The 25,144-nt window shown below is 37.6% G+C and overlaps 2 protein-coding genes across 3 annotated transcripts in view; one reads left to right on the forward strand and one right to left on the reverse strand.

The window, feature by feature from the left end:
- FILIP1L (filamin A interacting protein 1 like) overlaps positions 1 to 20,263 on the reverse strand; it is a 35,970-nt gene extending 15,707 nt beyond the window's left edge. Inside the window, exons 1-2 of one of the 2 annotated variants that reach the window (XM_057364165.1) lie at positions 20,154 to 20,263; positions 953 to 4,051 (exon numbers count right to left, since the gene is read on the reverse strand). In XM_057364165.1, coding sequence (XP_057220148.1) covers positions 1,294 to 3,936 — 2,643 coding nt within the window. In that variant the 5' untranslated portion in view covers positions 3,937 to 4,051; positions 20,154 to 20,263 and the 3' untranslated portion in view covers positions 953 to 1,293. Of the gene's footprint in view, positions 1 to 952; positions 4,052 to 20,153 lie in introns of those variants that run through there. The other variant, XM_057364166.1, reaches the window with a different exon arrangement.
- Positions 1 to 25,144, forward strand: part of CMSS1 (cms1 ribosomal small subunit homolog) — a 217,956-nt gene that overhangs the window by 17,541 nt on the left and 175,271 nt on the right. The window lies entirely within an intron of this gene.

Genomic DNA, 25,144 nt, shown 5'->3' on the forward strand with positions numbered 1-25,144 from the left:
CCCCCCCAAACAAATATATGGGCATTTAACTTTTTGGAATAAGTGCTATTGTTACAGTATAGATTTGGAGTATACAGCTTTTGCAAAAAAGAGATGTTTGAAAGTGCATTCCTGATCTTCTGGACTGATTTACATTGTATGTGAATMTGCTCCATCACTAGCAGTATTTTTTGGGACATTAAAATTGACTGCTGGCACACGTGTGTGTCCCTGGCACACATTTCTGTCCTTTTCCTCAGCACAAATACTGTAATTGTCATTGAAATACCTTAACCTGCTCTGTCCTTTTTGTACTCCTGTTGTCCAGTCCTATCTATCCCAGAGGCCTGCATGTTTGGAGACTTGGTCTAGTGTTGCTTCTTAATGCATCTGTCAAGCTTTCTCTGCCTGTGAAGTGAAAAACGTGAAGGTACGGCACAGTTTGGTAATCTTGATTCTTTTTCAGTGTACCTGTATGATGTATACTGTTTGTCAAACTGATGGCTAGGAGCTTAGAGGAAATTTGAATATTACATGTAAATCTATTCTCCTGAATTATTGTTTAGAAATATAAATGTTGCTGTTTATTGTTTTACAGTATACCTAAACGATTACAGTTTTTCTGTTGTATTGGGAAAAAAAACCCTTCTTTGGGGAGAATTACTTTGATACAAGCTTCTGAACTCAGTTCACTTACAAGCAAAGTTTGCAGGTTTAAAGGTTTAAAAGGTTTAAAAAGAGTTTTAACCAATGAGTGTTATACCTTASATAGTATTTTGTGTGTTTGTGTCTTATGTATTGATAGTTACCTGAAATGAGAGGGCCAGAAGGAGTTGGGAAATAGCAGGGAAGATAATCAAGTCTTATCTGAAGTTAGCAGGCAGTATTATGGCTTAATTCAAATTCTACCATACATGCAGAAAAATACAAACCACACATCACAAACAAAAAAAAAATATTCAGCAAGCAATGATGAAAATAATCAATTATTTACTGGTTTTTTGTAATGTTAAAATATTTTACCAAGGCAAGTTGCAGTCAAAAGTAATGTGAGTTATTTTGAAAATGGTAATACATAAAGATGCATTTATACAAGTGCAAGACTAAATACTTTACATAACTGTATTTCAATGAGAAGATATACAGTAAGTGCACTCAATAACACTAAGCAGGCAAAACTTAACGTTAGTTCCATATGCTGTTGTATAGTTCATGCACAGATCTTTCCCAATGTAAAGAGGTTGTTCCAAATAAATTCTTGCTGGGATGAAAAACAGGATGGGTTGTTGGTAAGGGTGTCAGCATGGATGGGGGTCAGTTATAGACATTACTTACTGTAATTTGTGATTGCCGTGGAAGAGGAGTGGCTGTTGGGGTGATAGTAATACTGCTGGTGATTTTATTGGTGGGCTTAGTGGGGAGGCCATTAGCTAGTGCTGGAGTTCTGTTGTCTTGCACTGCATTACAAGGGCTGATGGGCTTGGAATTGGTGAAAGCTTGGACGTAAGGACTTCCTAAATGGATGTGGATTTTGTTATCCTCAGTAGTTATTACACTTGATCCTGTACTGTTAGACCTCTGAAACTGCCATGATGACTGCCTGTCTGGGGATACTCTAAAAACAGCATGCTTGGCTCCCATTTCCAAAGGCTCCGAGGAGAGCGTTTGTTCCTGAGAACTTGAGCCGGGTAAAGCCAAAGGGGACATTGTTCTTTCAGGAGTTACAGAACCACACGATTCAGGAGTTTGAGATCTTGCAAAAGTAGTCATAGTAAYAGGAGAAATTACATGCTCTGGGGTCACATAACCTTCTCCTGCTTTTGATTTTACAGGTGTTAAGGAAGCGTTTTGGATAATGGTTATTCTTTGCTTTGGAGTGCCACAGTTGGGTATAATTGCTGTGCTTGTGTAGGAGTGAGAGCTTTCAGTGGTAGGACTGGTTATTTCAAGGGTTGCTGTGTTCTGTCCATGGTCTGGAGTTACTTTAATGTGGAGAGGTTGGCCAGGTGTATGGCTTAGCACTAGATCTCCAGTCTGTGTACAGTTTCCATTTTGCTTTGTGTGTACCTTTCCATTTTGAGGATGGCTCTCTTTGGACTTCATCCAGGGGATCCATAATTTTTTGTTTGCAGCGTTTGTGGTGGATGAGTTGCTTCTGAAAGATGCTGTTTGTTCCTCCTCATTATCACTGTCTTCAYAGATCTGCCCATTTATGACGGTTTGCTCTAAGGGCATGAGGGTTTTGTAATCCGGTGGTTCATTGTCTGCTGGATCTGTTTGGATTTCTTTAGAAAAAACTTGCACATCTGAAATTTTCTTTCCATTGAGACCAGGCCTGATGTTCTTGCTGAAGGATCTGTACCTCTCCAGTTCTTTTGTGAGGCTTTCCATATCTCTTGCTAGCTCCCTGTTTTTGTTTTCTTGCTGGAGGAGTTTCTTCTGTAAGACTGTGTGATCACCTCGCAGGTGACAKATTAGGTCTTCTGTTGCCATGTATTCATGAACTTTCTCTTTCAGTGCATCTACTTCTCTGGAAAGATGACTTGATTTAGCTTCCTCTTCTTTGAGTTTCTTAAAAAGGCGCTGCTCCTGATTTGACTCTGCCTTTTCTGTTAATTTATACCTTGCCAATTCCATTTTCACAGCCTCCAGCTCCCCTGACAGGAGCTTGGCTCTGTCTCGCTCACTGACATATTTTCGTTCTAGAGACTCAAATTCATCTTCAGTTTTCATAAGGTCATCTTCTACTGACTTCATTTCTTTGAGYTTCTGCTTAAGCCTCTCAACTTCTTGAGAAAGCTCTTTGATTATGTTGTTTTCCTGCTGCAAGGAGGTGCTAGATTTAGTACCCTCCTTACGTTTATTTTTAAGAAGCTCTTTTTCAACATCTTCCAGTGATTGAAGTCTTTTACTTAGAATATTCATTTTGGACACAAGATCACTTCCTTTCTCCTCTTCTGCTTTGAGTTTGTTTTTCAGTTCATCTCTTTCTTTTGTAACACTGGACATTTTTTCCTCTGCATCAGATTTTGATTTCAGTGCCTTTTTACTTTCCTCAATCAGCTTTTCTGTAACTGACATCACTTTATTTTGTTCCACCTGTAGCTGAGAAGTTGCTGCTTGCAGCTTTTCTTCTGTTTGCTTTATTTTTTCACCCATAGTTTTTCTTTCATCCACGAGCATCACTGTTAGACTCTTCAGCTTTGTTAAATCTTCTCTAAGTGTAAACTCCGTTTTTTCTAACTTGCTTTCAATTGCTTCAAGCTCGCCAACTCTAGCTTTTAAACCATCCAGCTCATGGGACAACTGCTTTGTTAACATTTTTTCTCTTTCTAAATTGCATTTCAGGGAATAACAGTCCTGTTTACTCTTGTTGAAAGCATCTTCTAGTTTCTCCAGCTCCATAATTCTTTTATTAAGTTTATCAACTTCCCCTTTAAGGTTCTTGCTCTGTGATGCTTCTTTTTCTAACTTTCTATTAAGTTCTCTACACTGATCTTCCACTTTTATGAGCTCTTCATCTTTTCCTTCCATCTCCAGCAAYCGTTTCCGTAGTTCTTCTACTTCATTCATAAGTGTGGCATTCCCACAYTCTCCCTTATTTATCTTATCCCTTAGGTCTTGCAGTTCTTCTTCTGCTTTTCGTAAAGATTTGTTGGTCTCTTCCAGCTCATCGATTTGTCGGCTGAGAGCAGTTATTTTGAGCCGAAGCTGGCGATTCTGACTGTCTTCATTGGTTAGTTTAGCCGTCATTGCTTCTTGATCTTGGGAAATCTTACTGCTCTGGGCGTGAAGTTCAGCCTCCAGCCTGCTGGATTTCTGTTTCTCTTCTTGAATTTTTGCTTTAGCAAWAGCCAGCTTCTCGTGTGCTTCTTCTGTAGAAGTGGTTAATTCTTGGATTTTTTTACTCTGTTGATTCAACTGCTCAGTGAGTTTTTGCTGTTCATCCACGACCATTAAAGCAAAGGATTTCAGTTTACTCAGTTCTTCTTTCAGTTTAGCTATTTTCTTGTTGTTTTCCTTTTCTTTTTTTGCCTGATATACTGTCTCTTGTTCAAGCAGCTTTTTCAGTCTGTGGGAGGAAATAATATTTGTAGCCATCTTAGTGAGCATTTAAAAACACACTTGAAATATTACAACATTTCTGCCAGATGTCCATGAACATCCACTTGTAACTACAAGCAGACCTCTCCTTGCAGCATAATTTGGAAGTGCCCATTGGCCTTACTTTCTATTCAGAATTTCTTTTGTAATGAACACTTCAGTATGATCATTTGAACTTATCAACTTCAGGGACTGTGCATCTTTGATTWCATTTTCAACTTTTGACTGGGATCAGTGCAACAAAACTGTTTTGGCATTCTGCACTGGAACTGCACTTCTCTCAGCTGTTTGCTGAGGCTAGGTATGTGCATGCAAGCTTTGTTTAGTTTTTTGTGTGTGTTGTGCCTCTTTCTTTCTTTTTTCAGATATGTGATCATTATAATGCTTGAGAAATTAAGTCAGTGCAGCCCTCAAGGGCAGATATAATTTACAGCATCATAAGCCTCCTATCTTCGTTACTTATAAACCATCCTGATATTTTACAATCAAACCTTAAGGACATTTGATTATGTGAAGGAAATGTAGCCACACAGAGCACTTAGTCAGGTTGTCTAATGTGAATTCCTGAGCAGCACACAAAATTAGGTAAATTGGTCCTCAGTGAAAGTGCAGGCCTTATGACCTGGTATCAAATGCACACACACACAAAAATTCGGTCAGCAGATTGACAGGTATTCAGGTTGTGCCTTTTGAACTTAACAAAGCCCAAATGTCTTAATGTGTGTTAGGCCKGGATTTGCAGATATAGTAAGTGCAACCCTGCTTTTACATGATTCTTGAAGGTTTCCATAATGATTTTTTGAACTTAATTTTACAAGTTTATGTTAGTCCTCAGTTTTTATTGGGATACAATGTAATTTGCAAGAAACTTGGGAAAAAGTTGTGCATTTGTTTATGTGAGTTCTTGAGAAGCCTCCAAATACCTCAACTTCCTAYGTTCTTTTGTAGACTTCTCTTTGTCAAGGAGATGCTTGTGGAGTTGGTCTAAAGTATGATTAGGTTTGGCCACTACATATGCCTCCTTTCAATTAGATTTTTCCTACAGCCAATGTAAGTATATTTTGGTATTAAACAAAAATCTGAAAAGTCTAGGTAGAAGTAATAAAGCATTAGAATTTTTATGTTGTTCATATGTATGGTGCAGACTCAGTTGTGTAGATTGTGTGAAGGAAATTACTTCTGTTATCAAGACTTGTACAAAATGTTTTGGGTGGGTTTAAGCACCCACTAAACTTTATTTTTCCCCCCTCTGAAATATGGCAACTGTGTAGAAATTGCTGCAATCCTGAAACACAGGATTCCTGTTCCACATTTGTCTGTAGTTACTATTGTGATGCCCTTGTCCAAGTGTTGAGTCTTTAMAGGTTCCCACTGACAAGTTCCTGTTGGAGCCTTCTTTAGATAACAGCCTCCTTTGCACAGCTTTAAATTAGCTGTTGACTGACTGAAGGCTCTTGGGCAAGAGGCTGCCTCAGCAGCATCCTCTTTGAAACTAATGTAGTTTCCTGCACAGAGATATAGCCCTTGCCATTCCACAGCTGTCCATCAGACTTGTCTGATTTAATGRTGGTGTTGTATAGAAATCCATGACAATAAAATTTCTTATAACATCTTCATAGTCCCTTCTGTTTCTTGGGACTAAAATACCTATTTTAGTGCCTAAGTTGCACTATGTTGAGTGTAATGAAATGCTTTGTATGAAAAATTAACAGAATGGGAAGTAGACGTAAACATCAAAGACTTTAAGCAGTCACAAATCCTTCACAACAGTCAATTAACATAATGGGGAAAACAGATATGAAAATGTAGAAATGGAGAGGGAGAGGTTTGCRAAATGAGTTTGAAGGAATGCTGCTKGTTGACAGAATAAATAAAATTCCCCAAATAAATGGGRAAAGGACTGCAYCGTCCCAAAGGCAGTTTTTTACTGKGTTCATGGTATATAAATTTTTGTCYACTTTTCAGTGCTACTTCCAGTTTGAATTCTTTCTAGTGTAAAAATCTTTTTTCCCTCTCCACCCTTGTCTCTAAATGCTTTAGTAGTGAAGTTCAATTGATGATTTACCGTTGCCATAGCTATAAAACCATAACAGAAGCACAACTAACAATTTCATTTGGAATGAACTCAGGTTTTGTGTGTGCATGAAGTTATAACATATTAATATGGTTACTTGGACTTACTAGCATTTGATTTATTTTAGCTTGCCTCACTGGAATTTCTTTTTGTAAGGCAAATTTAACTGAGGTCATTAATACCTTAGGCAGTCAATGTTTTACCCAACACTTCCATATTAACTAGTTGATACCTCTGTGGCCAGATAAAACTCTAATCCTCCAGCAACTCATGCTCCTTAAATTGCTTTGGAAAGAAGCTCTTAGGCCAAATAGTAACAAACAATTGTAATTTTCATAGAGAAGCTATATATAACTTTTTTATGATGCAAATAAGATAATTGTGCATAAATAATAACTAAAATAAGCTGACAATCAAGTGAAGTCTGATCAAGTCTGTGTTGCATTGGTTATTTGAACAGAAGTCCTTGAACTACTGGTACCTGGTACAAGGATTTTCAACAGAATCTGTTTCTTTGGTCATACCAAAAACTTTGGGTATTTAAAAATGATTCYTTCGTTCAAAAGATAAAATGCAGTTTTAAGATTCAAACTGACTCACAAGCAAATATTTGTAATGACTGAGATCTATTTATGTTTTCAGAAATACTTYTATAAAATCACTTGATTGAAGTTAAGAGCATAGCGCAACAATTGTGAGTTAAAGGATTACAATATGTTTCCAGAAAAAAAAAGGAATGTGTTAAGCATGGTATATTTTTTGGTACTGTGTCATTAAGKTTTTTTCAGTTATTTTTGATAACTGTATGCTTAGTCAAATATTCCTATATAAAAAATACTCTCAAGGGTGCTGAATAGATAGTGATTTCTTGGATAAAGATTGATACTGTAAGAAGTCAGCTGGGAAGTATTTGCAAAGATTTTTCCTTGGCTGCTGACTTCTTGTTTCATGGTTCAGTAGGTCACAGTGACTGTGTCTGCACATATGCACTTAGGAATGAAAGAAGACCCTAAAATATTTGGGAGTTTTGGTGTTATTTATTTGTTTGCTTGTATTTCTCAATTAACTGCTTAATTGTGGTCAGGGTTTTTTTTGGGAACCTGACTTCTGCAGGTCAGTGCTTGGTTATGTATATTATCTGAATTTTAAAAATAAAGTGCTTAATTGAAGAAGCGCYTTAACTGATAATAGCACTTAGTGATTTTAGTGACAGGGTAAAAATATTTTGTGTTAACTTCATCCAAAATACTGTCYTCCTGAAGAACAGTATCCAGAGTATTTGAGAGAGCAGTTTTACTGAAAATATGCAAAGGTCAAAAAAGTTGGCTTAAATAAATAATATTTTTTTTAAAAGAACAGGCACTCCCCTATCCAATAAAATATTTTTGTCATTTTCTTTGCCAGCTCAATTTTATGGTCATGTAATTTTGTATTAGGCAAAGGTAGGTATATCATTTAGACAAAGCTTTCACACAGCTCTGAGCACTTAATTTCACAGGACTACAATAACCCTTTCTGAATTGAGGCCAGCAAAAACAGACATTAGAAATTATTTTTATGAACATGACTGATAGGTAGCTAAATAGAGTCAGGGCAGTGTCTTGTTACTTATTCTTCAGAGCTTCTGATATAAATTATTGCTTTATTATGGCTTAATATKGTACTCATTTGCAATACCAGTTAACTGCTCCTTTATTTCCTGGAAGAAATTGTTTTTCTCAGCTCTCCTCCATTCATTGCATTTGCTTCCCTCAGCATGCAGGCTATAGCTTCTTGGTCTTAAAACCATGCATTCAATTGTGTTGTTTGTTTTCCTCACTTTTTATAAGTGTCATAGCTTCAGCTACACTACATTATATTTGGCAACATAATTACTGTATTCTCTACAAGATGTGGAGACTCCCATAACAGTTTGTTATGTCCTGATGTCATGTCATAACATTTTGTCTTTAAGTGGGATTTTCCATTTTCCTGGGGTGACCTGTATTACATGGATATTGTTTAATTTATGTTCTTAACAGAACAGAAAGGGGCAACTTTTCCTTTGAGTTTCACAAAAACCAGACACTTTTGTTTTTTAACTTTTTTTAGTTTGCTCTGGAATGAATCASTATTCTTTGAATAATAATTAAAATGATGATATTTTGTTTGTTTGTTTTAAGCAATGTTGTAGTGGTGATTTTAGAGGCTGTGTTCTAAGAATGCAAGAAAAATAGATGATGGTTTGTAAAGCTCAGCTTTTGTCTTTCTTTTTACTGAAGTGTTGTGGAGTTTTTAATGTACAGATTATCAATATCTGTATCAGACCCTTCTGCATTTATGACTGGGATTTTTAATTTCTCTGATTTTTTTTTTTAAATCACAAAGATACATATTTTTAACCAGCTCATGCTCTTCACCCTTCCCTAGATGAAAGATRTGGGTTACAAGAGGTTCTGCAGGATATTACATGAGGGAGACTTGCTTCTATAGTTTTTGGACATATGCTTGAATTTCCCCTGGTGTAAAGCAAATAAAAGCTCTAAGCTGAAAGCTTTTAAATGTGGATGAAGTCATGCCTCTTCCATTGAGGCACTCTTCCCAGCCAGCAATAAGACATGGTCTGGCCTTTAATAAGAGAAGAAATATGCTTCATCATTTCTGGTAAATCTTACAAGTTATTGTAATTTTTTGACACCAGTGCAGTCAAATATTTATTTTTATAAGAAAGCCAGTCTGTTCCTTCCACAGTTCATTGAAACAAAATTTGGGTTTGTTAAAGTGTTTCTGGTCTTGATGTGGYTATGCATTTTTTTATTTTGTGTTTTCCTTTGCCTACAGTTATATTTATTGATGTGYAATTTTTATGAAGACGTATGTTACAACATTTTTATGGCTCTCTACTATCTTTATTAATGCTTCTTTTTCCCCTGTCATAAAGAAAGTCAAAAGCCTTTGAAATTACAGCAGCAACAACATACCATAGCTGTTGTGTAATCTGCTGGCTTTATCTGAATCAGTCAGCACTTCCCAACAGAATGTGAAAAGTTACTTCAAAATTTGTTTTCCATTACATTAATTTACATCTGTAAATTTCAAAGAATTGGTTTATGCTAGGACTGAAACCTCCACAAAGRGTGTCTCAACTGCAAGAGACTGTGTAAGGTAAATTTCTAAATAATAAGGAAATTTATTTTATAAAATGAGGGGGGGTGTGAGTTCTTATTACTCCATAAACTATCACCAAGTAATTATCATTTTATCTGATGCTTAAAATGCTGACTTGCTGTACAAATCTTAGTAATCACAGAAGATGAATAGTATTGCCAGTTTTGAGATAACAGGCAAAATTTCACATGGATAACCAGATGTATTTAGCTGTGATGCTGAGTAAACATAGGGAGCATAATTATTCTGGAACACTAATGTTTSTTACTGGTGATACAGGGACATTTGCACTCATAAACTTTATGAAATCCTTGGTAAATTTGGTGACTATAAATGGTGTGAGAAACTTCTAGCAAATTTATATGGGTTAATTTAAGATTTAAGACTGAATTAATTTCCAGTTYGAGTAATTTTACTTCAGCACTAAAATTCAGTTTTATTATGGAGCCTCAGTTTAAGAAAAAAGCAATTCTATCTTCAATTACATTCTTTCCATATCTAGATGTTCTTGGAAATCACCTATCAAAGCATCTGTCTTGTGTAAAAGTCATTAAGGCTTCCTGTGGCAGTAAGGATTTGAATGTCAATGTGATAATTGTTAATTCTGATGTTCATTTCTGATGTTCTAATGACAGCCTCTGTGGTCTCTGAGACTCTGATAGGAAGGTGGGAGTGGGATTTTTAGGTGGAAGTGAAGAAGATGCTGTGCTATTAAATTGTTGGCAGGGKTTTGGTTTGGTTTGTTTTTTTCCTTGACTTCTTTTTAATTTAAATGAATACTAACCTGACAAGACCAAAATATTAGTAAACTTTAGTTGAAGTTAACCTTAAACACTCTGGGTCCCACCATTCTTTTTATTAGGATACATGGCACAATGAATTGTGAGTTGGACTCTGATGTGTCACTGCTTTTGAGATGCACTCTGCTTTCTTCTTCCCTCTTTCTAGAATTAACAGCTATTTCAGGTATTCTCTGAAGTCAGTWTCTATTGCTGTTGGCATTTCAATGCTATATGATTGTGCATGGAGCATGACTTAATCCTCTTCTGTTCTGAATCTAAATACCTAGTGAGGTAACCAGCTCATGGGAGTAGCACTTTGGTTTTGTTACTTAGTAATTCAGGATTTCTTTGTTTTATATTGCCACAGTGCATATTCACCACCTTCCCCTTCCTCCCCCTTCTCTCTCACTCTCCTGCCACACTGCCTGTAAAGTCAGAAATGAAGTCAGTAATTTCAGATGCAACACCAGAATTTGGAACTCTTCAAATTTACGTCAGCCAGCAAATTATAGTTTTGCAGATGGAAAGCTTTCAGAAGGAAATGGAAAGATGAACCACAAGAGATGTGGTATAGGGGTCAAAGCAACAAGACTGAGGCAGAACTTTTCAGTTACTAATCCAGATCCTGCTTCTGTCTTGTCTTCACCTTTAACAAGTGAAATTTTGTGCTGATCCTCAGATKTATTATAAGGGAAAAGCAGTGTTAACTTACTGTAACAGATTTTGACAATTATTATTAAYCCAAATAGGTTTTAAGAACAGTAATTACACAAAATAAACTAGACAACTACTGCTTTTTATAATTTGTGATTTTTAAACAAGTCATTGAAATTACTGTATTTGATGATTTGATATTTGATGTTACATCATAACAAGATGAATTGATGGGAGAAATCGCGTGTCTTTATGAACCTGAGTTTTGTTTTAAGTGTGTAYTTTAAGCATTATTCCTGCTAGAACATTACTGCTTGACCACAGTTACTGAGCTGTTTTTAAAATCACCCATGTTATAACACTCAATACTGCAGAGATAGACAGGACCGGATTTAATCCACCCTGTGAGCAGGTGGATGGGTTTGCATTTTCTGTTCAGCGTGTTGSTGCTAGGAATCGATACCATTGCAGCCTCCTGCTAGAATTTACCAAGTGAAAAACTGTTACAGGAGTTACCTCTTGAACTGAACTGTCTTCTGGAGCCTTGCCTGACTTCACCCCTCTTCACCATGGAAAGATTAGGCACAAGCAAGGGAGTGCAGCTTGCCCAAGTTACTTCTGATTAGGCTACTGCTGGCAATGATGATCCCAGCCACGTGTGCTTGGTTTATATAAGGCAAATACTACTTTGCMATCAGTGCTATGCTGTGTTTACTATTGATGTAAGAGTGCTGTTTGGAGGTCTGAGTTTTTGTCTTGGCTATTTACTCTGCATCCTTCAGTTGATTGAGGAGTTTGCAGAGATTCTGATTCTCTGAATGAGTGAGTTGCTTCAGCTCAGTGTAAGTTTGTAACTTTTAAATCATATTTTGACACTAAAATGATACTGTTTTATATTAACAGTCTGAGTTTTCTTTAGGCAATTTTTGTAGATAAATCCTGTGATTTTTTTTTTTTCTGTGTGTTACATCATAGTGTGTAGGTTCAAGGTGGACATCTTTTATGGACTCTTAGTGGGGGGCAGTTGGGAAAATAGTGCTATTCTGTTCTGTTGTCTGATTCACCTGAGGCAGTGCTGGTGCTGCTTTCTTGACCAGAATTGGGCATAATTGTGCAAGGATCCAATTTATACAAACTTTTTTTAACTTCAATTAGTTAATATTTTTGGTATGACAGAAAATGGCACTCAGCCAACCATAACACATCATGTTACTCAGAGGAGACTGGTTAGTCGTAAATGTCATTTTCCCATAACATTTACAGGAACTGGATGTTCTCWAAAACAATTTTAACACACATTTTATATAAAAATAAATGTCTGGGGCTGAATTTTCGTCCATGGGCAGAGTAGGCACTGTGCCTATCTCTTTTGCTAACGATGGCCTTATATTATCAGTCATCACCAGTGGTAGAATTTAGAACTTTCCATACTGCCATGCACACTTTGTCTTTTGAACTGAAGGCATCCTACTCATGCTGCCAGCCCTGCATAAGCTGCTCAGTTACACAGTGGCCACTTGCTTCTRGACAGGTGGAACTTGTCTGCAAACTTAATTATGCACATTTCATGCTCAGTGCACAAGACAAGTATTTATGTACTGAAATTGTGATTAAAAACACACAGATTAGACAGAGTAAGTTAAATAGAGGTATTTTAGTACTGAATGGGACTGTCAGGGAAGACTAAGAGTTTGCCCTTTTTTTTAAGAAACGGGGCTGGTTATAAACAATTAGACAAACATTCTTTCAAAATTATATAGATGATGTCACTGCTTTGCAGGAGGATTCAAATTCCATGACTTCTTGAGGGTACTGTTCTGTTCATGCCCATAAAATCTTTATTATGTACATAAAACCTAAGACAAAAGTAAGCCCTTTTCCTGGTGTGCTGATTTCCTGAAGTAGTTCTGTGTATGTTTAATAAACTCTGAGTGTTTGAAAATGGGATTGGATGGCACATCATTCCTTCTTTTCTGACAGAAAACATAAATTTTAATTGTTACTGCAAATTCAGCCTCAGGTATTTAAATTTTCCTTGTTTGCAAGAAACAGTGCAAAAAGTTGAGGCTTTTATCAGGTTTRTCAATACAGTTGTGATTTTTCTGGTAGCCAAGACTGTAAGTAATAATGTTAACAGAGATAGTGATTATATCAAACAGAAGTTTCATTTTGAACCTAAATATGCATCTTTTCCCCATAGACCTGATAATGTGAGGGTGTCCTTTTCTCTAAGATAGACTTGGCCAGCACTTCATGTGGTAGACACAAGGTGAGAGAGATGGTAATAGTGCAATGCAGCAGGTTAAGTGGCTAAAGCTGGCTTTGAATCTCAAGGGATGAAGAATCCCACTAGTTTCTAGGTGACTTCAGCATGATGTGACCTTCAGAAATTGTAATGGAACTATTTCGGATGCATTCTGATTGCTTCTGGTTACATTTCTAGGTATCAAACCTCTATAGCTCTGCAACCAGGGAAATAATTAATTTTCTTGCTATCTGTTCTAAATTTGCTAAATGTTTGGAAGTTTTATTTTCTCCCAACAGCCCTCTGGCCACATAGACCTGGGAACACTTCGTGTATTATCTAAAGGTGCAAAGTCAATGCATGTTTTGTCTAAAGCATGTTAATCCTCAGCAAAGGTGCTCTTGTTCGGTATTGAAGTTTACATGGTTTCTCCAAACAGATCCTCTTCCAAGAGGACTAACATGTTGTTTTAGACTACAGGACAGGGAGCTACRTTGGAGACATGAAAATCATAGTTTRAGAATTTTTTTAATGTTTGTAGWTCTAACCAAGGTTTACTTKACTGATTTMATTCACATAGTTCAATAGCAAATGGTAGTTTAAGTAGCTTCTTCACCTGTGATGAATTGTTTGGAGTAATTGTATTACTCTCAGATCTTTTGATTATGATGTGTTGAAGTAAGATTTTTCCATTTTTGTGCAGCCTTGGGAATTCACTTTGTTTGAAAGATTAAATACCCTGCTTGAGAGTAAAGAAATTGGATCCTTTAGTTGTATGTCCATTCAGAGTGCMAGTGCCAGTGCTTGGGGTGGTTGTGGTGTTTTGGGTTTTTTAGCTACTTGCATATGTGTTCAACAGCTGGAGTAACTTGCTTGCTTTGTAAAATAAATGCTTCCCTATTTCCTAGGGAAAAGAACCCTAAATTGTTGGGATGAAAAAAGTAGATTTAACTAGTTCTGGCATTTCTGTGACCAATGATTTCTTAAACTCTTTTAAAATTGGTCTGAGCAGTCTTCCTAAAGCCAAGAGAGATACTTACTTTTTCCATCTTTAGTTGTTTTCCAGTGTTCTTTGCCTTTTGAAAAYTGTCATAGGAAAAGGCTTTTTTAGGAAAGGGGAGGATCACGTGCATGTATGCTTCCCTTKTCCYTTCATWTGAAGACTTTGTGTTCCTTGTTCTTTAAGGAACTGTGAATTCAGTTGAACATTCTGTRCCTTGTTAGTGTACCCCAAATTGATTTATAACTCAGTGTAATTATGTGACATTTGGCTATGTGCCTTACTTGATCTCTTTTCTTGCCTCTTGGCATTCAGGTTATATTTTCTTGTTTCAGATGTCACTGAAAATGAAGGAGCTGTAGCTTGCTTTCATGTACTGTATGTTTCTGATGTAATACATTTTAGCTTTTATCCCTAATTTATAATGTGGTTTCAAATGCTGGAAATAAGAGTTATCTCTAGACAGAACTTGCAAGTTGTTTAGTTAACTGCTTTAATCTAGATATATGAGAGAGTCATTTACAAGTTACATTACCAATGTGAATTTCTGATTCTTCCCACCCTGTTAATCCATAATGAAATAGGGAAATTTTGCTGTTTACAGAGATGACAGTAATCCTATAGAGCTCTAAGTGGCAGGTGGGAGCAAAGCAGGGGCAAGTAGACCCTTTCCAGAGTGGCTGCTCCTTTGTGTAGCAGGTTACATTTTCCTCCCTCCTCTTTACATGGGTTAGTAGAGTGTGGAAGCGTGAATCTTCCTGTCAGCTGCTTTTCCAAAAGGGAACCAGTGTGTGCATCTCCCAGTGCAAGCCTAGGCATTCTCCACCAGTTGGTGTTGTCCCCAAACCACCCTTATGGGCAGCTGTTTGTCATCTGGAATTGGCTTAGAGTAAAGCTGCACTTGCTGATTTTATTCCAGAGGCTTTTTATCCCCYTGCTCTGCTCACTCATATGCATGCAAATGAACATGCCCATTTATATATTAGATGTGTCTTTAGAAACATAGATTTTAGAGGTTTTAGTGCTGCCAAGGTTCATGGTAGCCTTTTCATTGAAGGCAATTCAGTATTTAGTTCGGGAATGATAATGGTCTGCTGGTTAAAAGGCATTTCTCTTTATGTGAATGAACATTTAGTAGTATTTTGCAAGTTAAGAAAAATGTTTCAGCTTTAAGTATTAACATTTGAACATTGCATTTTTTCCACACCTTTCTACATCCAAGTTAGTGTGTTCAATGCTGGATTTCAGMTATTTAGATTAGGGATTAGCTGTCCCAAATTGAGAGCTGTTATACCCTCTACCTGTTACATCCTCAGGTTCAAGTGACCAATATAAATCACTTTCATTTTGTTAGGTAGGAACCTRTTACAGAATGGCCCTACTGAGGTGCAGAATGTGCTTGACCAGGGGGTAGTATGGCATTTATTAGGCTTCTTCTGAGAAACCTCTTTGTAGCTAAGTAGAATAGAACCATGTTTGGRAATGTGATGGGTGATGTTAGTTTCAGGTAGGCCAAACTTACATGTGATAAAATTTCCTAATTTTCTTCATAATTAGACTTAMTGACTGAAAACTGTGTAAATTGTACAAAACAAAAGGTTAAATCCATAGAAAGTTGACAGAATCCARTCAGCTTAAAYTCAGTTCTTGGATASTTTTGTCCATGTGCTAAAATCCAATGTGTAATTAAAATGTGAGTTTTATGAATGCATTGCTTTCCATTTTTAAGCAGCCAGTTTTGTGTGGTTTTTTATGGTAATAGCATCATGCTGCTTCATTTCAGTTTAAAAAAATTTTCCTCATTCCCTTACTCTGTCATTGCGATAGTTGCTATGCAAACATTAGATAAGCTTTGTGTCTCTAATAAAAAAAGACAAAGTTTAAAATCAGCTGTCTGCAATGAATTTGTAAGAAAATGCTTTGAATATTATGTTTAAGGCAGATTGTAAGAACTCTATCCATCATTTAAGTGCAATTGTTGTGTTCCTACCCAGGCCACTGGAAATCTACAAAGGRTAATAAAGTTTGATGCATTGTTTCGAGTGCCTGAAATGTGTGCAAGATGAGTCAGGCGTGGTTTTTTTCCCCAGCCACATTTTCAGTCATGTTCACTAGAGCTTTGTGTACCTTACCTGACGTACATCTGCAAAAGTCTGGGAAGTTTGGCATGAATAGTTAGGTTACTGTGGACTCTGGTCTGTGAGCATGCAGCATGAAGCAAAATGGCTCAAATTCAGCCACTCTCTGGTGGTCACCTGCCCAGCCTGAGGCTGAAGTCAAGCACATGAGCTGCAGCAGAAGGGATGACTTCTGCAGCAGGCAAAAAGGACGTGCTTTTGTCAGCTTGAATGACCAAGGTTGTAGGACCTTGGAGTTGTGCGGAAATGGTGCCTAGCAAGGCTGGGTTGAATTTTCACCCCAATATTTTGGTATTGCTGTTAAATGAGGGTTATACAATGATGTTGCTCAGTGTTCAGCCAGCATCCATTGTCTGCATGAGCATTCACCTTTTCACTGTCATATCAGGTCTGGTGAGGAGCAATTGCTTTGGGAAGTGTTTTTTATATGGTTTTAACTGGCAGCTACAGACTGCCTCACAAAATCTTCAAATGCACATCCTCACAGAAATTGTGAACATTCTGGAGAAGTGAGCTATACCTGCCTGAGAAGTCTCCATTGGTCCATCAGGGTGAGTGCAGCTACTGTGCTTCAGGAACAACATGCACACTGGACATGCAATCTAAGTGATTTTTGTCTTATGCTGATAGAAAATACAGCAAATGTCAACATCAGCATAATGTGCCAAGAGGTTTAAGAGTCGAAATGTTCATTACTTCACTTAAATCACAAGATTGGGCACTGTAATTTAGCATTTTTCAACAGTGATTTTTACCTTCTTGGAGCTGATTAAATCCATTTAGTAAATGGTTGAACTAACCAAGCTTTCAACCTAAACTCTAATGGCAGAATCCTATCAGTATGAAAGACAAACCCTGAGCAATTAAAAATTATTGATAAGACATAGTTTCTAAGTTCAAATCAACTTGGTGACAAGATAAAATGTTAAAGGAAACTATTAATGAGACGGAACTACAGTTTTATACTATGATTTTTAAAGATACRTCTTCCTACATTGTGAACTCATTAGGTGTGTTTGACTTAGATATTTTAATTGCTTTTTTAATGAACTGTGTTCAGATAGTGCCACACCCAGGATTTGAGAGCAGCTGCTTGTAGGAAAGGTCCAGAGGAGCTGTAGTTGCTCACTTGCTCATGCCAAACTATGTATGGTAAAGTTTTCCTGAAGAAAACTCAGTCTTTTAAGATCTGCCACAGAGGGGAAACTCATTGGGAGTCAAACCAGGCTTTTTTTAGTAATCCCATGACTTGGGCAAATTTGGTGATTAATCATAGTATTAGGTAAATAGTACGAAAATGCTGTTCCTCCGACACCGACAAATCAAGAAATAATTTGATTTTGTTCCACTGACAAATCAAGAAATAATTTGATTTTACTAATAGTGATGGGGAATAGAAACTAAGTTTAAGTTAGATCCCTTGTCTTCTGGACCAAATCTCTAAAAATTCTGTTGTCAGCAGATGTTTGTCGGTGGAGGAAAGGGAAGTGACGGGAAAGGAACARAGGGTCAGTGCAGTTTGATAGGAAGTTGACTTTCACTTCTGGGGGATATATCTGTTCTTAAAATGTTTTCACATTGGATGTTGTGAAAAATWACTATAAAAAGAAATTTAGATGAAGAAATACAATTATTTAAGACTGAGTTGCATGATGATKATTTTCTTTCACTGTCTCCTTTTAATTAGCAGAAGCTAGAAWTTTAATCACTTAAAATTAGGAATACCAGTCAATTAATGCCCAATACATGTTAAGAAATGTAATATAAAAAAAGTGTAATACAGAAGGGGTGGTGGGGGAAAAACAGCAGTAAGAGAGTTTAGTCATTATACCGCTGTCTAATTGTTTTGGAGTTCCACCAGTATAAATGAGAGCAAAATTAGTCCTGTAAGTATTAAGTGAAGAATGTTTTTCCTTTTAATCTAAGGAAAATAGACTCTGAAGTAGAGTTCTGGRTTTTGATAGCTGTTACGATTTTTATTAGGTTAGCAGTATTCACAGTACAGATGGTAGTTTAGATACTGCTAAAGCAGTAATTAGTGATAGAAGTTACTCTTTGTTGGATCTGAAGCAGCTGCAATTGTTGTTACCTGAGGGACGCTCTTTTCTTTTTCTACTTAGTGTTTTTACTAAATTTGTATATTTATTACATGTGTAGCATTTTTGTTAATATTTTTTCTTTATCATACTTTAGCCTTTCGGCTTCTTCAGTTTATCCTTACTACTCAGGCATTTTTTGAGGACTGTTACTTAACTCTGGCTCCTAACACATCTGTTCAYAATGTAGCTAACATATAACTTGACACTGGATATTTACAAACGAAGTAATTCCAAAACTGCCAGGACATAGGATGCAAGTCTGCAGCTATGACAGARTAGTGAGCAGAAGACTTTGTAAGGGGCTGGGGATATTGATCAGGGGTATTGTTTTTCTACTATGAAAATACATTTGTTCTGGTTGCTAGGATTCTTTTCATTCTATGTATATATACTATACAGTGCCCTCTTCCCTGATTCTCTCATTAACAGAGGTATAAGCTTTGCTTGTTACAAAAAAGATTGTTGGAAACATGGATGTGACTTTTATCTAATTGCCAAGGTTAATAATACATAAATACCTGAATTATCTCTGAAATGAAAGGTCTSTTTATATTTACATTTTAGAAGCATGTTGAAAATAACTTCTTCATATTTTCTCATTTAAAGCCAGAAAAAATTATGAAAAAGTTCWCACATGATATTTTGGTTCAGCCTCTAAATCCATGTGTGCATGATACTGCAACAATGCATATGTTTGTATCAGCATTGATTTTTCCTAAATATATACTTGAACAAGATTTTTCAGGATTTAACACGTTAAATAAAAGGAAAAAGAATCCTTACTTCTGTCCTAAAATTTTATGCTGATTTAATTTCGTATTAAGGGAAAGGAAGACATATTACAAAAACAGGTTTTACCTTCAAGAAGAGTTCAAGTTTAAAGGTCTTAAGGTCTAACTTTTCTAACATTTTAAATTACACAACAGGACTCTGAAAAGCAGTACTCAGCAGCTCCAATTTGAAAGTRGGACAGTACAATTGACTTAATTGCAGTTGTTCCTATAAAGAAGGATTTGATAGGGTTTGGCTCTTAATTAACAGAGAGGACAGTGTAACTTTGCATACTAGGCAGGTGTGAGTTACAAACACACTGAAGTCTGATCTTTCAAGGTGATTTGCACCTCGTCAGAACTGTTTTTCATTCCCTGTTTCGTGGAGTTAATAACTGCAATACTGTTGACCATCTTGCAGAATAAGCCTTGAGGAGAGCAGTGTTTTCTGATTCTCACACTCAACATGTGTTTGACAGGGATTTAAAGTTTTTTTTGCATCTAAATCTGACAGTTCTGCCCTCTTGTGATTTGACACTTGCATGCAAGACACAGAAGAGGGAAGCAGTGTGTAAGAGTTGAAAAGTTTGTTAGTAATTAAACTAGTTGCAATTCTTTCTTTTAGACATAGCATAATCCTATTGCAAAGTAATGTTTGTGGCAATTTATACATTGCACTGTAAACTATGGTAGAACTTGTTCAAAAGTATAGTAAACGCTTAGAGATGTATACATACATGTCTACTAATATATAGCATATGCATGTAAATGCAGCAGAAAAAGAGCTCTGATATATTACAATACTGTTACACTCCTTCCACAGCTTTAAATGAATTCATGGTTTTATCCGACCATTTGGAAAGTGTATGTAATTCATAACTCTCTCCTTCTTTAATGTTACATTAATTTCTCATCTCTCGGCTCTGTAGGAATTGCTTTAAAGACAGTTTTTAACGCTTTAAATAGTCACCCTATATATGATTAACCAGACATCTTCTAGATCTCCTGGTGCTGTTTTGGGGTATTTCACTGTTTCTCAATCCTCACCTCTCTTTTTTTTTTTTTTGGAAGTCACTTTTTAAGAAAAGTTATCTCACTAGAAGAAAAGCCAGAAGCGCCAGTGCTTGCCAGCAGGAGCTCGCTTCCCACCCTGTGCCTTACCTTGCGCTGGCGGGCTATAGCAATCGCGGCTGAGCTGGTGCTGCGGGCGCTGCGGGTCGGGGCTGCCGGTGAGCATTGCAGCGCTCCGCYGAACAATGCGCGACGGGCGGGCGGCGCGGCCGAGCCTAGGCGGCATTACGTCAGCGCATTGCCATATACGGCGCGGTGCAGCCCCGCCGTGCTGCCCGGGGCTCTCCGGCCGGCGGCTGGGGCAAGCGGGGCTGAGGGGCGGGCGAGCGGGGCTCAGCGGGGCAAGCGGGGCTGTGGGGCGGGCGAGCGGGGCTCAGCGGGGCTGTAGGGCGAGCGGGGCTGCGGAGCGGGCGACCTGGACACAGCGGGGCAAGCCGGGGCTATGGGGCGAGCGGGGCTGCGGGGCTGAGGGAGGGCGAGAGCGAGAGGGGCTGAGCGGGGCTGTGGGGCGGACTGGGTTCTGGGCAAGCTCGGCTTTAGGCGTGCTCGGCTCTGGCAAACTCGGCTTTAGGCGAACTCGGCTCTGGGCGAACTCGGCTCTGGGCGAACTCGGCTCTGGGCGAACTCGGCTCTGGGCAAACTCGGCTCTGGGCAAACTCGGCTCTGGGCAAACTCGGCTCTGGGCAAACTCGGCTCTGGGCAAACTCGGCTCTGGGCAAACTCGGCTTTAGGCAAACTCAGCTCTGGGCAAACTCGGCTCTGGGCAAACTCGGCTCGCCCCGGTCAGCTCAGCTGTGGGAAAGCTCGGCCTGCTCTGGGCATCTCCGGCCGCTCTGGATGCTGGCTCCGGCTGAGCCCATTGCTGTGTCAAACATTGCATTTGTCCACCAGCTCAGGGTCGGGAAGAGTGTGCGGAAGGTTTGGGTTAGAGCAGTTCCCCTGTGGCGCTGATAATAAAGTCGTTAGGAGTTGTTAGTGATCAGGTACAATGTTTTGCACTTAGTCCTGCAGCCTAGAGTTTGAAAACGGAAAAAATTAATTCCAAGTCATAGCCATCTTCTTTAATTAGTTGTTCTGAGGAAGCTTTTTCTTTTTTTTTTTTTTAATTTTTTTTTTTTTAGGTTTTTTTTAGACAAACAAAGTTACTAGCTGAACTCCTCTGAGGGGGGTATGAACTTTGAGCCTTCCTTTTTTTTTTCCTTCTGTAAAGAGTCGAGGTCCTTGGAGGATAGTATTTTATTTCCTGATGATGTAACTACAAAACAATTCTCTTAAGTGATGATGGGAAGGCCAGATGAAATCTGATTTTTTTTTTTTCTCTTCAGTGTTTTTTCTTCAAACCCCTTCCCTTTTTTGTATGTTTGTGTTTCAGCTAACACAATTAAGCAGTCCAACTAACTATTTTTAGTAAGAAGGTCTTGAAGAAATGAATCATTGGTTTTAACATTTAGGAAAGAGGCAGAATGCCAAAAAGTAGGATTTAGATTGAAGAACATAAAATGTATCTCTTGTATTCCCCATCATTTGGTGTACACCATGAATAAACATTGAGAGCAGAAGGAAGAAATACTGSAAATAGGTACACTGGAAATTCCACTAAGGGTTAACGGGAGTCAGTGAAATAATCTCCTTTTATGTTGATGGGTAAATTAGACCATTTAAAGGTATTCTACACTATTAAAGTTCAGAGCTTTAAAGTAGGTGCATTCACAGTTCACTTATTTGCAGCATTTGAATTTAAGTCTTCATCTCTATAGCTTAAGCTGTTCTCTGTCTACTTTTAGTGTGTTTTGTCATATTGAACATAATGCTAGCATAAGGAAATTTACTTATTTGGGGGTGTTGTCTGTAAGTATGAAGACAAGTGGTGATTAGAACATTTGCGTTTAATTAACAAGACAGACCTCTTTTAGCTACCTTGCATATATTTACCCTGAGTGTAGCCTGAAAAAGGTACTTATTCTTTAGTTGGAAAATCCCAGGCAAACCCTTGAATTGTTACTGAATGAAGACTTCCTCAGAACTGTGCCACTTATTTTTATGGGCGATCCTGCTCTGTCCTCTTTGTAAGTTTCTGAGAAAGTCAAGATTTGGGTACTTGATCAGAAAACTTCCAAATCTGTTTAACACTAACCCTTCCCAAATAGTTTCGGAGATAGAAAACATCTTACTTGAATATACCAATGAACGGATCAGAATAATATTTCATTTGCTATTCCAGGGAGATTTAATAATCAAATTCAAACAAAAACAAAATAACCTGTCTTTTAGCTAARACTGACCTATTCAGTTCCTTGGCTAATGTTTTTGGAAGCTAACATTTTGTCTGTTTTTTCTCAAAAGTATTAGCCAATATGGATCATTCAAAATACAAGCTCATCCAGGTGACCTTGGTATGGGGAGCATCTTCAGCTACAAACKCAGCCTTTCTGCTGGGACTTTGTTTAAAAAGACAGGACAAGTGCAGGTGCAAGGTACTGCCTTAGAGCGGGCAGTGGAGGTACTGCTTTGGTTTGCAGCAGGTCAAGTAAATTATTCAATGGAAGGCTGGTAGGAGTTAAAGGTGAATGCATTCTTTTTTACACAAGTATGTGCATATGCAAGCGTATAAATCCTTAGGGGTGAGAACTACTGCTTCTGTCCTGGGTTTGGGTTTTTTCCTTTCCTTACATTTGCAACTGTTCTGTTTTTCTGCATCTTTCCCTTTACCTGCACACACCCTGTTTCTGTAGTTCATATGAAAATTGCCTGCATTTTTATTCTCCCACATGAAGCAGTGGCTTTAGGCCATAMGCAGCTTTGAAGAAGAGGACTTCTCAAAAACTGGTGATCAAAACTCCATCCTCACAGGCTAGTTCTGCTGTGGAATTGCAAGGAACATAGCTCCAATGATGCTGGTGATAAGTTTATTGGTAGTCTGGGAGCAGGGAATGGGRGATGCAAGTCCTTCTGTTTATAGGTCTGTGTTTACATCTGGGGATGGCCAAAATATGARCTCCTAGTTTCTTAATTAATTCTCCTCTGTAAATACAAAGGTGCACATCTGTGACCTTGTGCAAAGCAGCTTTATCAAAGAACATCAGCTGAGTGTGTAATGACCTGACTTCCTTCTCTTTTATTGTCATGACTTAAAGGACAGAGYACAGTGCTATTCCAAGCCCTGTTAAAAAAACTACATTATTGAAAATTCCAAGTTCTGGATTACTAAACTAACACGAAATGCTTATTTTTATCTGAAGCAGTGAATTAGTTGCAGAGAAATTTTCCTTTAGTGCTTTTTTGCAGTTTTTTTTCACTATCTGTAGGTGGAATCCTGGCACTGCTGAACTACACCAAAGAGAAAAAAAAAAGCCTTTGGGCAGGGAGCTATGCCTGTCTCATTCTCCATTTCTCCCTGAAAATGAATTCTGTTTCCTTAGTTACTACACATAGTTTTGCACAGAATTGGTGCATTTGCAAGTATTGTGACAGCACGAAGAATTGTGGATTTGTAGAAATTGGAAACYAAAAGAAAATCTTCCTAAATCATTTGGTTCTTCTCCTGTCAAAGCAGGGTTTCTCTGTGTGCTTGCAGTGACTTTTGTCTAGTCCTGCTTATCTGTTTTGYGTTGTTATTTGTGCCCACATGCTCTCAGGATTTTACTTTAAAAATAGAAGTTGGAAAGATGGAAGATTATATGAGGCAACAAGAGGACAGGCCAAATAAGCTAAAAGACTTTGAGGCACTTGTTTAGACTTTATCTAAAACTATCTGAATTCCTCCCATTACTTCCATCGTTAAACTACTTCTCTTTCCTATTTCTTCCCATGGCATTTCATAGCAGCAGTTCCAGAGTCTGTAAACCCATAACCTATCTATTGCAGCATTTGACCCCTKCCTTTGGCCATTTTGTATCTAAGATAAATAAAGGAAATTAGAACTTGGGCCTCAGTTCAACAAAGCACTTAAAACATARCCCTGTGTATTTTTGTTGAAAAAGGAAAGGACTTCAGCAAAAGTCTGATTTTAGTGATATATGGAAATGCTTGGCTGAATCAGGCCCTTGGTCACAGTTACTTCATGTAGATGTTGTTGAARCTTGGCCTTTTGAATTTCCCCTGGGGTTTAARTCTTGAGGTTACTTTCATATTCCAKAAATAAATACCTACTGAAGTACAAATACTGTCAAAGATTTTATTAGTATTTTTACATTATTTAAAACAGTTYGCTTTTTTGGAGGTGGTCTGCTTAAGTTTTGCATGTGTTGCCTGGAGAACTGAAACATGCAGAATTGACAAGTTGAATTTTATTGCCTTGCATAAATGGGATCTGATATTTAATGTTTTAGTAACTCATGTGACTACAAGGATTTTTCTCCACTGTGTGCTCAGCCTTGTCTCTGAAATCTGAGGGTGTTTTGACATTGCTTAGTGCAAGAAGACTCACTCTAATTATTTCTTGGATTAACAGCATCCTTCAAAATTTTTCTAATTTATCTTTATTATTTCTCCTAGCATTGTGTTTGATGATGTCTTAGATTTCATAAGTGAAGTGTTTTAGTATTTTATAGGCTAATGTACAGATTACTTTCTGAATATTGCAAAGAGAAATATGAAGATTATTATGGTTTATTTACCGTCTGAAAAGTACTGACAACTGATAAATGCAWGTGAAAAGCAAGGGGCAGAAGCAGGGGAAAGTTCTAAAGATAACATTCTTCAGATTCATGTGTCTTTTACTATGGACCATGGGCGGAAAGAGATTCATATCTTCATTACTCTGTGTGTTTTAATTTTTTTTGGCAGCAGGAAGAAATATTTTTTCAAAGTCTCCTATTGTTTGCAGATTCCATTATTCTCCTGTTTTTTGGCAGATACAAATAAAATTCCTAGCCAAATATTAAGAATAGTTWGATCCCTTTATGTTGGGCGCTTCACTGGGGAGTTGATGACTGCACCTCTTAATGGCTAATGGCTTCTAAGGAGAGCTTGCAAGTGCTTCATATCTGTGAGATGGTTTCATTTTGTATGTGGGACCAAGGTAGATTTTTATGAAAAAGACATTATTTTGCATGRCAGTGTTTACCATGAACAAAGATGAA

The sequence above is a fragment of the Malurus melanocephalus genome, unplaced genomic scaffold (assembly GCF_030028575.1).
Source record: "Malurus melanocephalus ecotype Western Australia unplaced genomic scaffold, MMel_1.1 scaffold_36, whole genome shotgun sequence".
Lineage (NCBI taxonomy): Eukaryota > Metazoa > Chordata > Aves > Passeriformes > Maluridae > Malurus > Malurus melanocephalus.